At 45.3% G+C, this 16532-nt stretch overlaps 1 protein-coding gene across 9 annotated transcripts in view; it reads right to left on the bottom strand.

The window, feature by feature from the left end:
* Window positions 1-1724: 1724 nt before the first annotated feature.
* Window positions 1725-16532, bottom strand: part of PABPN1 (poly(A) binding protein nuclear 1) — a 16772-nt gene continuing 1964 nt past the window's right edge. For 6 of the 9 annotated variants that reach the window (XM_030854581.3, XM_060294596.2, XM_030854580.3 and 3 more), the window contains one exon: window positions 15769-16061. In XM_030854581.3, the coding sequence (XP_030710441.1) occupies window positions 15912-16061 (150 nt within the window). In that variant the 3' untranslated portion in view covers window positions 15769-15911. Of the gene's footprint in view, window positions 2655-3584; window positions 3737-3820; window positions 3909-4373; window positions 4481-4788; window positions 4857-5564; window positions 5680-5828; window positions 5922-6032; window positions 7083-8099; window positions 8196-15768; window positions 16062-16532 lie in introns of those variants that run through there. The other 3 variants (XM_060294599.2, XM_030854578.3, XM_060294598.2) reach the window with 3 other exon arrangements.

Here is a 16532-nt window from a genome sequence, read left to right as displayed (position 1 = left end):
CTACAAAAAGGGGTGTGTGTGTGATATAGTACCAAAGGCTTTTAAGACCAATCTAACATTAGAATATAAAATGGAAAATTAGGTCATTAACACAACCAAGTAACTCAACTACTAAACTTAAGGATACTCAAACAACGAAAGCCACTTGTCCTAATTAATGGAACAATCCAAAATAAGTTAGCTAGGACTTCCCTGCCGCAGTGGTTAAGAATCTGCCTGCCAACACATAGGAAAGAGGTTCGAGCCCTGGGTCTGGGAATCCCACATGCTGTGGAGCAACTAAGCCCATGCACCACAACTACTGAAGCCTGCATGCCTAGAGCCCGTGCTCCGCAATTAAGAGTAGGCCCCGCTCGCCGCAACTAGAGAAAGCTCACATGCAGCAACAAAGACCCAACGCAGCCATAATTAAAAATAAATTTATAAAAAAATGAAAACAAGTTAGCTGAACGTATTAAGTGGCCACTGAACTACTAAACGTAAGCTTCGCAATTATCTTTAAATGTTAACTTTTATTAATAATTTTTTTTATTTCTGGCTGTGTTGGGTCTTCGTTGCTGCACACAGGCTTTCTCTAGTTGCAGCGAGCGGGGTCTACTGTTCGTTGCGGTGCACAGGCTTCATTGCAGTGGCTTCTCATTGCAAAGCACGGGCTCTAGGTATGCGGGCTTCAGTAGCTGTGGCACATGGGCTCAGTAGTTGTAGCTCGCGGGTTCTAGAGCGCAGGCTCAGTAGTTGTGGCGCACGGGCTTAGTTGCTCTGGGGCATGTGGGATGTTCCTGGACCAGGGCTTGAAACCGTGTCCATTGCATTGGCAGGTGGATTCTTTTTTTTTTTTTTTTGCTGTATGAGGGCCTCTCACTGTTGTGGCCTCTCCCGTTGTGGAGCACAGGCTCCGGACGCGCAGGCTCAGCGGCCATGGCTCACGGGCCTAGCCACCCCGTGGCATGTGGGATCTCCCCAGACTGGGGCACGAACCCGAGTCCCCTGCCTCGGCAGGCGGACTCTCAACCACTGCGCCACCAGGGAAGCCCCAGCAGGCACATTCTTAACCACTAAGTCACCAGGGAAGCCCTAATTTTTTTTTTTTAATTTATTTTGGCTACATTGGGTCTTCATTGCTGTGCACAGGCTTCTCATTGTGGTGGCCTCTCCCATTGTGGAGCACAGGCTCTAGGAATGCGGGCCTCAGTAACTGCAGCACAGGGGCCCAGGTGCTCCGCGGCACGTGGGATCCTCCAAGACCAGGGCCCGAACCCATGTCCCCCGCATTGGCAGGCAGACTCTCAACCACTGCGTCACCAGGGAAGTCCCCCTAATTATTTTTTTCCCTCGTTTTTTGAGCCTACCTTGGGGTAGAGAAGACAAAAAAGGCTACCCAGACGCCAACGTAAGAATCTAGTGCTGTTGATGTGGATAATTCATTTGCACATAAATTTTATCAAGAGGACACACTAAAGTGCTATTAGAGCAGTCTAATCTGGCCATTCCTTTATATTCCCAGGCTCATTTAATGTACCTCTCAAATGCCAATCAGGGCTACATGCTTTCCAGAAAACCCCATCAAGCTCAGCTAAACGCACAATGTTCCTGCTAGTTGTACTTCTGACTCCTACTCCTTAGGTGGGAACTTCCCCTCCACAACACCAGCATTTCCAGAAAGGAGAATTAACAGCCATCTGGGATTTAAGAGACAACAGGAAGATAAATAATCCATACACCCAAAAGGCCAAACATTTTTTATTTTCAAAAACAACTTTATTCATGACACATATTAAAAAAAAAACTCCCACCCCCTGGAAATGAGCTAAAAAAATAAACAAAATCCACCTCCCACCTCCCTGTGCCCACTTCCTCCCATTCCCTCCAAACAAAAGGGAAAAAAAGGCAAAGGAAAACAAAACAAAACAAAAAACTGAAAAACAAAAAACACCCCAAAACCCCCCAAAACAAGGTAGTGCATTTCCCCAGGGGAAAGGGGAATTTACACTGGAGCCGCTGGGAGCGGATCGGAGATCTTCCGGCTACAGAAACCTGCAAAGAAAGACACTCAAAACAGAAAAAGAAACACAAAAGGAAACAAAATAGATCACCAGGCAATCTGGAGGGGCAGGGAGCCAGAAAAGAGGGGTGGGGTGGGTGGTAGACCTGGCAGGACAGGAACAGGCAGGAGGGGACTGTGAAAGCTAGGGAGAAGATGGAGGGAAGGTAACAAGCAGAACAGTTTGGTGTCCTTCCAGAGCCCTGGGTAAAAAAAAACCCTCCTACCACCCATGCCCACCTACCCTTGAGCAGCCCGCAAGGGGGCAAAGGGGCACAGGGAAACAGGGGGAGCAGCTTGCGCGGTTGAGACGTGTCCATGGCGAATCCCCAGAGTGAATGAGCAGCCCCCTGCCCCACTCCCTGGGCCTTCCCTTACTCCCCAAAGCAGGTCCCTCCTCAGCAGTTAGTTATGGGATTCTCCCCCCTTCCACAGTATATCTTTTTTTTTTTAAAAAATATTTTTTTCCATCAAGGTCATCTTCTGTTTTTCTTTTTTTTTTTTTTTTAAATTCTTTTTTTTTTTCCTTCTTTCCTCTTTTTTTCCTCTCTCTCCTCCTAATACACACTTTTTTTAGTAAGGGGAATACCATGATGTCGCTCTAGCCCGGCCCCTGGAAGAAAGAAGGAGAGTTAGGTGTTAACATGATCACTAAATAGTTCAGTACAAGCCCCTCCCCGTGGGCCCTCGCCCCAGTTATTGAGAAGGGAAGAGGGGAAAGAAGTTTCCCAAGTCCTAAAACTGACCCCCACAATCCCAGAAATAGTGACACACCTGACAAATGGGAGTGGGGAATTAACTGTTATTACCTCGCCAAACAGTGGCAATAAAGAAATGCATCTGAGACATAGGGGCAAGAAAAAGGACTCATTGTTTATCCAGATTCCAGTTCTCCACAGCTCTTAAAAGCGAGGCTCTCACCAACAGATCCTCCCTAACTCCTGGGAGCTGACAGGTAAATCTTATGAAAAGTCAAGGTCTATATGCCTAAACTGTCTATTTAAATGTAAAGAAACGGAAGTAAAGTGAAGCAACAACATGGGTGCCACACTAGGCCCAGCGAGAAAGTTGCAAAAGACTGGCTAAAGAGTAAATATCTCGATATCCTCCCACATGGCTGTTGAGGAGGATCAACTAGCCTCTGGTTTTCTTCCAAGGGAGGTTCAAACTTCAGCCCCTCCCTAACTCTGAGAAAAGTAGCAAAGGTCCAAACAGTGCTTTCACTGCTCTGAGGCCCTGTTCTTCCTGGGAGTTCTGTGTAAACACCTTCACTGCCATCAACTCTCAAGGAAAAAAAGGCTGGGTGGAGAAGCATCTCTCAGAACAGGGTGGAGAGATCCAGCCCTTATCACCAATTCCTGCTCCAGAAAAAGATGAGACTGGCCTCCTGGCCTGCAACTACCTTCCTCACCCTGCACAGGCAGGAGACCAAGTCCCCGGAACCAAGGGGAGGGTAAAGGAGGGAGGTTCCTCAGATGAGGAGAGAAGGAAGCATACAGGGCTCATGGGAGGCGGGGGAGAGGAGCAGCCCATCTATCCTGACCTGTAGACGCGACCCCGGGGCCTGCTGTTAAAACCACTGTAGAATCGAGAACGGGAACTGTTGTAGTTGGTGGTCCGGGCACGGTATCGGGCTCTCGGGAAACCCCGGTCTGTTGTGCTGATGCCTGGTCTGTTGGTTCGTTTTGGGATCACCTGAGAATGACACGTATAACACAATGCCTTAGAGCCAAGCTGGAGAACTTACAGAACCAGAACAGCAAAGGGCACAGGGCTTACCTTGATTTGTCTTCCTCTAAATAGGGACTCATCTAAGGCCAAGGAAGTCCTCACTGACTCTTTGTCTGAGAACTCTATATATGCAAACCTGAAAAGGGTAATTGCCACTTTATCTGAGGATACAAATAGCAGCTCACAGGTGAAATCCAACTTGCAGGCATGCTTTGTTTGAGTACAGTGTGTTCATATTTTTAATTATTTGTCCAAAAAATTCTTAATGGAAGATTTTAATCAAAATTTGCAGCTACTCTTGGAAAATTATAAGATAGGATACAGAGGGCCTGGTTTTCCGCAAGGCAGAAAACGGTGGGGGCCATGCAGAAGGCGCCCCCCCTTATAGTTCATGATCCCCCCCACACCCAGCCCCCATCTCTGTTATCTGTTGGGCCCCTGAAGGCAATTTTATGTGCAATCCTTGATATGTATCAACATTAACACCTATCTTAAAAGATAGACTACTTACTTTAACATCTAGGTAACATACTGCTCAATATAAAATATAATTTATTTATTTTTTAACTGTGACTAAAACGACCTCAACTTCCCCACTTACCCTTTGGGATGGCCACTAAATTTGTCACATAGTATAGTAACACGGTTGACTGAACCACAGCCATGAAAGTGTGCTTCCAGCTCTTCTGCTGTTGCACCATAGTCCACCTGTGGGGGGGTACATTTCACAGGTAACAGGGCAAACTCCCAGCTCCACAGGTACTCTGCCTAGCCTCTGCGCTGGGCCATCCATACACACCAAAGCACACCAATATCTAGCTCTCTAAGGAACTAACCTCTTTTCCTTCCAACCCCAGAGCCTCTGCTAATCACCATTACCTTTCACCTCATTCCAACCCTCCCTCCACCCCTTAAATCCACCACCTACCCTGGAAATGGTTCCTTTCAGGACTCCTAATAAATAATCCCCCAAACTAAGAGCTTTCCCCAACCCTAGTCAAGGCTCTGGTACATACATTGCCAACATAGATGGAACGGGCATCAGCCTCCATCTTCTCCTCAATGGACATGATCACTGGGCCAGCTTTGAAGAAAAAAGGATCAGGAAAAAAACGCTTGTTTTCTACTTGGCCAATCTATGCACCACTACCACCACCACAAGCAGCAGCAAAGGTAAAGATTTTGGTCTGTTCTGTTCCCTGCTGTACCCATTACCTAGAAAAGTCTAGCATGCAATAGGTGCTCACCAAATACTTGAAAAATTAAGGAATAGATTAATACAGTCTTAAAAATCAAAGAAAACAATACAGGGATTCCCTCCTGCCCCCAAATCAAGTACCTATTGAGTAGCTTCGGTTAAAATGATTTGAAAAGTGAACAAAATTAAGTCGGCTGAGGCTGGACATTTCTAGATTAGAGGAGAAGCCCCCTGAAGCTGAGCAGTTTATCTTAGAACTCCTAACTAAAGGTCTCCAACTGAAAGAAAAACTATTGGACTTGAAGGTCAAATACCAGCTGGCAACCTCCAAAAAGGGTAGTGGAAGACTAAGAACAAAGAGCAACACATTAGTAACAGGGACAAAGGGAGGCACAAGACTACCATCACCAAAACATAGGCCCCGTCTCACAAAGGTCAGAAAAACACACAATGGACTATGACTGCAGCAACTGCCCAGTAATTGCTCAGACAAGCAGCTCCAAGGTTCCGAGCATCTAATTCCATATAAACCGTGCTCCGATAACCCTTCCAATCTCAGGACCCGGGTTCCGCGTGCAACCGCCAGTTACTCACCATTGCCTGGAGGTGGACTCATATTCATCTGCTTCTCTACCTCGTTCTGTAGCTCTTTTAGCTTCTCAGCTTCTTCCTCCATCTCCCTGACTCGAGCTTTGATCGCTTCCAGCTCCTACAATGAGTGGGGAGGGTATGGAGAACAGCTTAAGAGGAACCAACGCAGGGGCTCTACCCTGCTCTCCTTCCGCGCGCGGCCCCAGCCATGCTCGGCCATTTCTCTCGCCCGACGCGAGGGTCGTAATGAAAAGAAAACCAAGCTACCTTCTGTAGAACAACACTAGGCACCCATGACGCCCGAATCAACCCGGCTGGGCCCCTTCTGGCGGTCGAGGCTGCCTCCCCAGCCCGGCCCCAGCCACGTTATTCCCCGCCCACCCCCATCCCCCGCCCGCCTCCCGCTCGCCTGAGCTCTGGGCCTCCCGTGACACGGCCGGCCGGCCTGCTCGCTCGCCCTCCTTCCCTCACCGGGTCCTCAATGGCGCCGTCCCCCGGGTCACCCTCGACCAGTCCCGGCTCCTCCTCCTCCTCCTGGCTGCCGGGGGCTCCCGAGCCAGGCCCAGGGCCCGGAGCTCCCGGGGGGGCACGGGGCCGGGGCGGCTCCTCTTCGGGCTCGGGCTCCGGCTCGGGCTCCAGCAGCAACTCCTCAGGCTCCAGTTCCTCAGACTCCAAGCCGTTCCCGTAGTCCCCTGCGCCCCCCGGGGCCCCCTCCCCGGCCTCCCCACCGGCCCCGGGCACAAGATGGCGCCGCCGCCCCGGCCCGGAGCCCCGACCGCCCGCAGCCCCCGCTGCTGCTGCCGCCGCCGCCGCCGCCGCCATCGCCGCTCAGACTGGGGCCAGCCGCCCAGCGATTGGAGAGCTGCGCCGGCCACGCCGAGGATTCATTAGTCAAGCAGCCTGCCCGTCACCACGAGCTAGGACTCCATTGGGGAATATTACTAGGCAATCAAATAAGACCCCATCCCTAAGGCGGGGGATTGCGCCAAATCCTTAAATCCCGGTAGGAGAAATCGGTCTGTCAATCAACACTCGTCCCACCTCCTCTCAAGTCCTTAGGTAACAATACCGCCTAGCTGTGACGACATTCCTGCTTCTCCCCCGCCTAAGGGCGGGTCCGCGAAGTATGACGGTCGGTGATTGGCCACTGGCAAGGCGAGTGGAAAGGACCAATCTTCCGATCGCTTCGCCGAAGTGGCCCAGCCTCAGATGCCGATTGGCTCGCGAGATTCGAAGGGCTGACGCCCGTTTCGTGACAGGTGAACCTTGCCCCCGAACGGACTGCCGGGCTCCCAGTGAAAGCCGAGGTCACATGACTGGTCTTTAGGAGGCGGCCATCTTGATGCTGCTGGTTGCCAACTAGTGAGTTCTTGGAAGGCAGAGTCCGGAAATACTGCGGCGGTTTCTGGAAACTGGTCTTCTACCAGGAATGCACCAGTAGATGGGATGTTGCTGGAAATGGAGGGTTCTGAATGGCCTTCTCTGGGAAGGAGCTTATCTTTCCCACCCAGGTTACTGGCACCACCATCCACCAGGTCTCCCCAAACCAGAAAGCAGGGAGGAATCCTCACTCCAGTACTAGTCATGAGCCCTGTATGTGCTGTCTTCCTGCACAGGCATACTTTCCAAGCATTCTGCTCATGCCCCAGTTTCATTTTTTCTTTTGCTTGGACTGTTTGCTGCAGCCGCTTAATGGGTCAGCTTCCAGTGGGTCACCACTCCAATCCACACTGGCCAGGTTAACTCTCAGAACTCCTTACTGAGGTCTTGGAGACCTCCAGACCAGGCTACTAAGTGAATGTTGTTTCCACACTCTTCATTCCAGTGGGTGTATCTGCACCCAGGTCTGTGCCTCTGTACATGCAGTCCTTCTTCAGCCAGACCACTGCAAACCCTATCATCACCTCCTCTGTGAAGCCTTCCACTAACTGGCCTCCCCTCTTCTCCCATGACAAGCGGGCCTACCTCCACTGTGCACTTAATCATTTTGTGCTTCCTTTCCTAACTAGAGCTTGTGAGAGCTTGGAGATGAGAGGCTGGATTCTATCTACATTTGCATCTCCACGGTGGAGCAATATGCCTAGCACATAGTAAGTATCCAAATAAATGTTTGTTGACCAAAGGATACATAGACTGGGGATCTGGGTGCCACCCTTCATCTACAGCGCTTTCCCAGACCCTCCTTCAGACCCCAGAGGAATTCCACCTCATCGTTGCACTCTGAGGTTACCAATGAGACCTAGCCCTGGAAAGCAGGGTTGCCATAGTTTAGTGGTGATCCTACACATTTATTAAAAAGGAAGGAACGGCAGCGCTAAGTTTGCAAGAGGGATAGCTGCAGCCAGACCAAGCTATGGTTTGAGAGCCAGATTCACATGAGCCCAACCAAATAGTTATTCAAAAAACCTGGAGAGGATGTACATGACTTGGTAGAGGGATTTGAACAAGAGGAGATTCCTACTAGCAAACCAAAAGTCAAAAGCTTCACAGTATACCCCACTCTTCCCCTCACCCTCATTTTTTCACACAAATCCTTACCTCAGGAACAGGAGAACTTGGAGCAGAGTCACAGTTGCTTAAAATTTCACTGAAAATTACTTCATCAGCCATCTCAGCTTCAGTGGTCTGGGAGAACTAAGTTGAGCACCGCAGACAAGCTCTAAAAGATTGTGAGTTTGCTGGAAGAAAAATCTTTTCTACTGATTTTAACCAAATCAAGACTTGGATGTTTATTGATACCTAATTTAAACTAAGAAAGCCAGTTAAGGGAAATGTAATTTTTAAAATAATGCCTTTGAACCACAGTTTTGTTGAGCACTGGATTTTGTAACAGGCTGCATCCTGGACTCCTTGTTATGTTATCTCATTGAACTCTCATAACATTATGAAGCAAATAGTCCCCAAACCATAACCTTTTTTAGGGATGAGGAAAGAATGAAGTAACTCCCCCAAGTCATAACTAATTAGAAGTGAGCAGGGAATCCAAAACCAGATTTCAAAGCTCAGATCAAAATTTCTGTAAGGTCTGTTTTAATACACAAAGATAACATTACGTACAATGCTGAAGCTGGAAAAAGACTAAATTCCAATAAGAGATAAATGTTTAGGCAAACTATAATTACATCACAAGATTATTATGCACCTATTTTTATTTTTTTATGCACCTATTTCTTTTACAAAAAGGTTTACACGTAGTGTGTGATAACTTATAAAAATAATTTTTGTTAGGCCAAAGAAGTAGGATGTAAAATTGTATATAAAGTATGATTAAAATTATGTATATCTGATTTTTTAAAAAAACAACTTGGGCATTGGAGAAAAAAAGGAATAAGAACCAGTACAATCTGTTCTTTGGCAATATGCAACAAAAGTTTTTAAAATGTTGAGGTTCTTAACACAGTAATTGTATTTCTTATCATCTGTTCTAAAGAAATAATCTAAAACCTAGGTAAACATCTGAGAATAAAGGTGTTCTTCAAAGTGAAAAAAAATGTAAACAACTTGATTGTCCAAGTGGGCACTTTTCAGGAAAATTGTTATACACACATATATGTAATTTTATATAGTCATTATGTCTTCAAAACATTTTTAATGACAAGGAAAATGCTTGCAATATAATGGTAAGCAGAATTGCAATGTACAAAATTGTATATACAAAAAAAAATTATATATACAGTATGATCATAAAATATAAGCACAGACAACTGATGGAAAAAAAATATACCAAAATGTTAATAGTGATTCTCTCTGGGTAGTAGGCTTATTATGATTGATCTTCTTTATAATTTTCTATGTTCTATGATTTTTCCCACAATATTGTATATTATTTTTATTTAAAATTAAAAAAAACACTTGGGCATTGGAGAGTGCCCAGCTTCCAAACTTACTCTAATAAGCATGATTACTTTTACAAACACATTTTAAAAAGATATTTGAATGGTGATCTGTAATATAGTTCCCTATTAGACTGAAAGTGTAAAAGGCAGGGAAACCTTCTTAATTATATTTGTATTGCCATTGGCTATCACTGTGTGCTCAATAAATGTTAACTGAATGAATGATCTTCTGTAATAAATTTATATCCTGCCTGTTGTTGATGCATAGACAACATCAAAGAGATAAGTTTTCCTCTGAGAATGAATTTTTTTTTTAATTGGTATGTAATGATGTAAGATTCACCCATTATAAGTATACTTTTCCTTCAGTAATAACCTATCAATAGAGGGCCATGGAGTTCCAGAAAAACTGAAACTCAGTGATGTTTTGCCCTAGAAGAAGGAAAAGTGTGTTAACAAAAGTGAATGATCTGTTGAGTTGAGAAAAGGAGAATTAAATCAGTAAAAATGGATGAGGGCGTGTCCAGTTCTGTCCAGAAGGGAAAAGTTTTCTCACTAAACATATAAATACTTGGCTTCCTAGTAGTTTCATCCCCATTTTTAACTCCTGCTTTGAAAATTTTACATTTACTGGCTGCAATAATTCCCTCTAATCTAGAAGTACATTGTTTACTATGGTAGCCGCTCGTCACACGTGGCTACTGAGCCCTTGAAATGTGAATGGTGCTGAATTGAGATGCGCTGGAAGTGTCAGATATACACTGAATTTCAAAGACTCAGGATGAGAAAGATACTTATGTAAAATAACTTAATAATTGTTCAGTATTAATTACAGATTGAAATTATAGTAGTCTTTATATACTAGGTTTAAAAAAATACTATTAAAATTAGTTTTACCTGTTTCTTTTTGGTTTTTTTAATGAGGCTACTAAAAAACGTAAAACTACATATGTGGCTTGCATTATATTTCTTTTTTTTTTTTTTTGACTTTTTAAAAATTTTGATTGGAGTATAGTTGCTTTACATGACTTGCACTATATTTCTATTGGACAATGTTGACACAGAACCTTGGAGCCTTGATCATTTACTTACCTCTGTTTTGGAGCCAACTCCAATTACTTTCTAATGCAAAGTCTGGCCCGACCTACCTTAACTCCCTAGGTCCAACCTTGCTTGCATGGAAGTGGGGTGGCCATTTAAGTGAGAAGGAGCCTCTCTTGGGCTGCTTAATTTCCATTCTGCCTGGTTAACTTTTAGAAGACTTTGTACCTGAAAAACTTCTTTTTTATATGTTCCTTATAAAAAAAATCCTAAAATACTGATAGCAAAAAGAAAAAATAAAATCACCCATAAAATCCACCACCCAGAGATAATCACTAATGATATTTTGGCATATACCATCCTGAAACTTTCAATACACAAATACATATAGAGGTATATATATGTGTGTGTATATACATATTTTTTTAGCAAAATGGGATCATACCATATATTGTTTTCTAATCTATTTTTTTACCTAATAAGATAACAAATATTTTTCCATGTCAATAAAAATATTTTTCCAATTTCATTTTTCATGACTTTACTCAGAAGTTACCTTAGAAATGAGGCCTTCCCCACTCACTCTATTTAACATTGAAACCTATACATACACCTTCCCATCCTACCCTAATGAATTATTTTTCTCCATAGCATTTGGCACCTAACGTGAAATGTTATGTTAATGAACATCGTGAAATTTATTTATGTAGGTAGGTAGTTATTTAGCTTTTGTTTGTTTCCATTACTAGAATGAAAGTAACATGAAAGCAGAAATTTGTGCCTGTTTGTTCACTTCTCTACCTCAGTGCCTAGAATTGTCCTCAGCACACCTGAGATGCTTGAATATTTGCTGAATGAATGAATGACTGAATGAATAAAAAACTAGATAGCATTCCATTATATTATGTTTTCTGGTTGATTTTTAAAATATTGTTAATTTATTTGTATCTCACCTGTATCCACATTTAAGGCAGCTTTTAAAGTTTTCAAAGGATCTGCTCTCAACTAAAAACACAGAATATTTATAATCCATCCATTTGCTAGAAAGTGTAACTAAATGTTGCCCAATTTTTATCAAAAGTATCATTTGGAGAAATAACATTCACAGAGAACTGTCTGAAGAATAAACAATCCATCTGTCCATTTAGATAGTCTGAAATTTAGCCCTATTTTAAACTATGGCATCATAGAGCATATTTGAGCTAAACTGTGACGATCCTGATAGAACAAGCTTAGGACCTGCTGAATCCCCATTTGGTGTTTCTGCAAGAAACGGTAGTGTAAAACTCAACATCATATTTGCTGTCAGGTGTTATAGAGGGTGGTGTCCACTATATCATTCAGTGTCTTCTCAGAAGAGCCACAAAACTTTTTGCCTACCTTGAGGAACTGAAAGGTTTTACAAATCCTAGGAGGGATGTGAATCTCATTGTGTTTTCCAATTTTGTTTAGCTGCCAAGAAGCTCAGAGTTGAATTCATAGCCTACCTTTAGTATTTGGGAATACTGCTTATAGAATCCTTTTCTGTGTTCGTTTTCCTTTTTGCTGTCATTTTATTATAATATTTCAATTTTCCCTTTACCCTTACTTTAAAAATCTGTATTTTCCTATTGTTTTGTCTTTCGTGTATTATAGTAAGATGCTGCAAATGCTTTTTGGAATTAGGCAAACTATAAACCAGTCAAACTACAGTAGGGATAAATACACTAGCTATCATAGCCTAATGATATTAACTATTAAGAGCATCTAATTCCCTTTTCCCTAGAGCCATGTTCACCAAGCCACTCTCTGATTTTAACATGGCTTGTCCTGTAGATTTTTCTATATAGAGAGAATAGAAATACAACACTGGATTCCTCTAAGCAGTGTATTTCTCACTACAATTTAACACATAAACCCAAATACCATTATATTGCATTGGATTATAGAAAGACTAGAAACTCCCACTTGTGAATTAAAATTAAGATCACTACTCCTGTCAGACATGATTTTGATGTGGTCCTAGACTAGAAGTACAGAGGGATGGGCTGAACAATTCCTGTAGATCCCATCCAGTTTAGCAGTTTGCATTACAATGGCTGAAACCAAATGTCTCGGGAGCAGGAAAGTAAGCAAGGGCTCCATTTTTGCCAGACTTATTTTAAGCCTGAAGTAGGCAGCAGGATATTGAGGAGAAATGCTCATTATCACATACTTCTGATTTAGCAGCTGAACCACAACAGGGGACTTGATTACATCATAAAGATTTTTGGTAGGTTTTGTTTGTTTTGTTTTGGGTTTTGTTGTGGCCATCCCAAAGTACCATATACACACACCCTCTCAATGCTTGGGTTGGCATAGTTGGAGTTCTTGGCTTTGGGCATTTGGCTAGGATGGGGGGATGGGAGAACAACTCTGATTTTCTTTTTTCTTTTTTTTTTTGTCTGCATGGCGCAGCTTGTGGGATCTTAGTTCCCTGACCAGGGGTCGAAACCGGGCCCTTGGCAGTGAAAGCGCAGAGTCCTAACCACTAGACCGCTGGGGAATTCCCTCCATTTTTTTTTTTTTTTAATTTTTTTATCTCAATACTTTCCCAAATCCCTATTAATCTAATTCTTGGCCTTAACAAGGTCATGATGAGATGCTTAGATCAAGAAATGTCCTGACCCCAGGCTATACAGTATAGAAGTCACAAACCCTGCTCAGTCCTTCTCATTAAACTTCTGGGTTTTATTTATTTTTTTAATACGACCATTACATATTACACAAAAATAAAAGTCAAATGAACTTGGTATTTATAAATTATTAAATAAAAATACAGGAATATATATTTATATTTATAGAGCTTTTTCTTTTCTTCTAAACTAACCAAATCTGTTCTCCCGCCGCTTTATGATTTTAAAAAAGTAAAATAGTGTATGCCCTAGAATAAGTGGGGAGTGGGATTAATAAGTGCAGGACCTAGTTGCCCTACCTCTGCTCCTTCCTTGGCCTAAGCAAAGTCCCTATTTGTCCCTTTGGGCTCTGGAGAGCAAGAAACACCCTCTCCACCTATTTAATCTCTGAAAAATGGCAATAAGATTTATTTCCCTTATTTTAAAAAAAATGAAATGGATTTAAAAATTGGGAGCCATACTCAGCCTTCTTGGCCAAGAGCTAATCCCAAGGAACTATATGGCTCTAGAAGAGAGTCGCTAGTTTTCCCTGACAGAAGAGTCTCTGGGGTTTCCGTTCCCCCTCAAGCTCAGAAGGGCAGGACAGGTCAAAACTGCCCTCTGTGGTCCCATCCAAGCTATGCTTCTGGGAATCCAGACCAAGCCCTTTTACCCTTTCAGAAAACAGCCTCTCCTTCCACCCAGGTGTTAAGGCCTCAGAGCCGGGCTTTTTGGTAACCTGACCACAGTCCCTGCTACCTCTGTTTGCTAAAGGTCCCCAGGAAAGCTACCAGGGCTAGGCGTCCTGTGGTAGAGGGTAGGGGGAAGAGTCTGACCCAAACCTGGGGGAGCACAGGCTCCAATTTGGAGCTGACGGTCTAGTCAGTGGTTTTCCAACTTTGTTTTTCAGCAGCAAACCCCTTAATGCAAATAAAATCTTACCCTGAACCCCGATATGTAAGACAGCTACAGGGGAGCTGTTCTGTTTGAGGGCAAGTCACCTGGCCTGCTCAGTGCCCCCGCCTCATCTCCCCCAAGGACTCCTGAGGCAACCCTAGGAAACTTTGGGGCTCTGCCAAGCAGTTGGAAAACCACTGGCCTAGTTTGTCCTGAGCAAGTCAGAGACCCCCCCCCACCCCAACTGCCTGCCACAGACTGGCTCTGAGTGCCTGGTACCAGCATACTCACAACAGACCAAGTGGCCCATGCAGTCCACCACCTCCCCTATAAATACCGTTAAAAAGTGCAGCCCTCTCTCAAAAGCAAAAGTCTGAGCTAAACACCTGAGGCCAATTTTGGTCCCACATTCTTGTGAGTACAACTATGTTGCCACATTCTGGGACCAAGTGAAAATCTCCAAGAGTCAACCATGGTCTAGCTAAGCTGGTCAGTGCTCAGGATCAAGGGCAGGGTTCTAGAGCACTGTGTCAGAAGAAGTCAGCATTGGAGAGCAGCAATTTTAGCACCTAGGAAAGTGCAGCAGTGAGGTCTGGCTCAGGGCATACATCTGGAGTGAAATCATGTCTTTCTCAAAAGAAAAAGCTGTCATCTGAATCTGTTATAGAGGACAGGGAGCTCTAAAGTTAACATCCTCAGACTCTGAGGTACAGACAAGTAAAACCCATGCAAACAGCGTGGCTTCCAAGAAAATATCAATGTTTCTAGGTCCTGGGAGGTACTGTGGAACCCAGACACCTGGCCCTTAATAAAGCAGCACCAAAGCCCACCACATGGAATAGGCCAGTCACGGAGTACACGTCACCCTCACATTCATGGGGTTCAGAGCTGGAATGTTCCTCTCAAGACATCAACAGTCTCTCCGAGACACAGTGCAGGACCCAGACTGTATTCCAGATCTGCATTTACGTCCACACACTCAAAAGGAAAATTAGTAAGAGCCCCAATTTAGAGTTTAAGTTTGGGTACAAAAGGTTCCAGAGATAGGGAACACTTTAGGCACCCGTGTGCCCCAGTGGGAGAGGAGGGCAGCAGGCAGCTCCAGCTCCCGAAGCCTCCACCCCCGCAGGCTCCGCAGCCCTGCCTTTCTGTCAGAGCCCAGGAGGCAGCAGCAAGTGCGTGATGCACAAGGAAGGGGGACAATGAAGGAACAAGGCCAGCTACAGAAGTGCTCTTCTCTCCAAAGCCCTGCTGACGACTTTCTGCAGAAAAGTTGCCAGAGCCCTCAGTCTGGATACAGTGTTTCTGTCCCTCAGCCTTGAGGCAGCAGGACAAGGGGAGAGGGGAGGGGACGTTGGGAGGAGGGACAGAGAGCTGCCCCTCGTTCTCACCACTGCAAGAGGGAATGTTTTCTCCTCGAGGAATCCCACGGCCACCAGATTAGACAAGCAGCCCAGCATGCACACGAGCACCCGTGCACATGCACACGCATGTCCCAGCAGCCCATGGTCACAGCCACCTCTCCCTATCCCCTGAGAACCCCAAGCTCCCATTCCAAAGGGATGTTCCTTCTGTGTTTGCCCCAAATCTCACTCACTCAAAGGAGACGCCAACCCCTTATGCAAGTCCACCTTCCTCGGGGCTGCAAATCAAGCTCTAGGTAGAGTTTCATGTGCCTACACCTATAGGCATAATCCCTCCCACCTCCCCCCAACCCTGGAATGAATCCATCTCCTGACTTTCCCAATACATTCCGCAATAGCTCCAGTTCACTCTTTCAACCGCCTGCCTGGCACACTCAGCTCTCTTGCACGCTACCTTGCCCCTTCCCATCCCTGTTCCATGCCCATCCTTTCCCCCACTTCTTCCAAGGGCATTCCTCTGCTCTGTTCCTGCTCTCCTGTCCCCCAGCCACACCTCGCCCCACCTGGCCCTGGACTTTCTCACTTGCTAGCAAAAAAGGCCCCTACAGTTACCAGGGCCCCCAGTGCCACGGCCCCCGTCAGCACTGTCCTCACTGAGGCCCAGTTCCCCTCCCGCAGACGCCGCGCCTCCTCCAGGGCCCCGTCCCCGTATAGAGCTGTGAACTCCGCCTGTGGGAGAGAAGGGAAGTAGGAGAGAAAGAAGGAGAAAGGGATATCAGGAGAGGAAAGAGTGGAGAAAAGAGGAGAGGGAGAGTTCCAGTTCCATCCACTGCAAGCACTACCCCACCCCCAGCTCCTCTCTGGCCCAAGCTCCTGGCCGCCAGCCCCTCTGATGCCCCCTGAGCGCCTGGCTCATTTGCCCTTCTCTACGTCAACTGAATCCCATCCTTTCCCTGGCCAAAAATTCTGCTCAGAACTGGCATCCTTTGCCAAGGCTTGCCTTGACCACCACCCATCCCTGATCCCTGACACCCCCATGCCATGTACTCTGGTGTAAAAAATTCCCGATGGCTGGATGCCATTTCTCTGCAGGCACTACACTGTCTACTGTGTATTCTGTCCTCTGCTTTGGACCATGAGCCCACCCAGTGATGACTGCATGGCAGCCCTGGAGTGCAGAGTCCAGTGATACCCATAGTG

Source organism: Globicephala melas, chromosome 2 (assembly GCF_963455315.2).
Source record: "Globicephala melas chromosome 2, mGloMel1.2, whole genome shotgun sequence".
In the NCBI taxonomy this organism is placed as follows: Eukaryota; Metazoa; Chordata; class Mammalia; order Artiodactyla; family Delphinidae; genus Globicephala; species Globicephala melas.
This window is presented reverse-complemented; position numbering and strand designations above follow the sequence as displayed.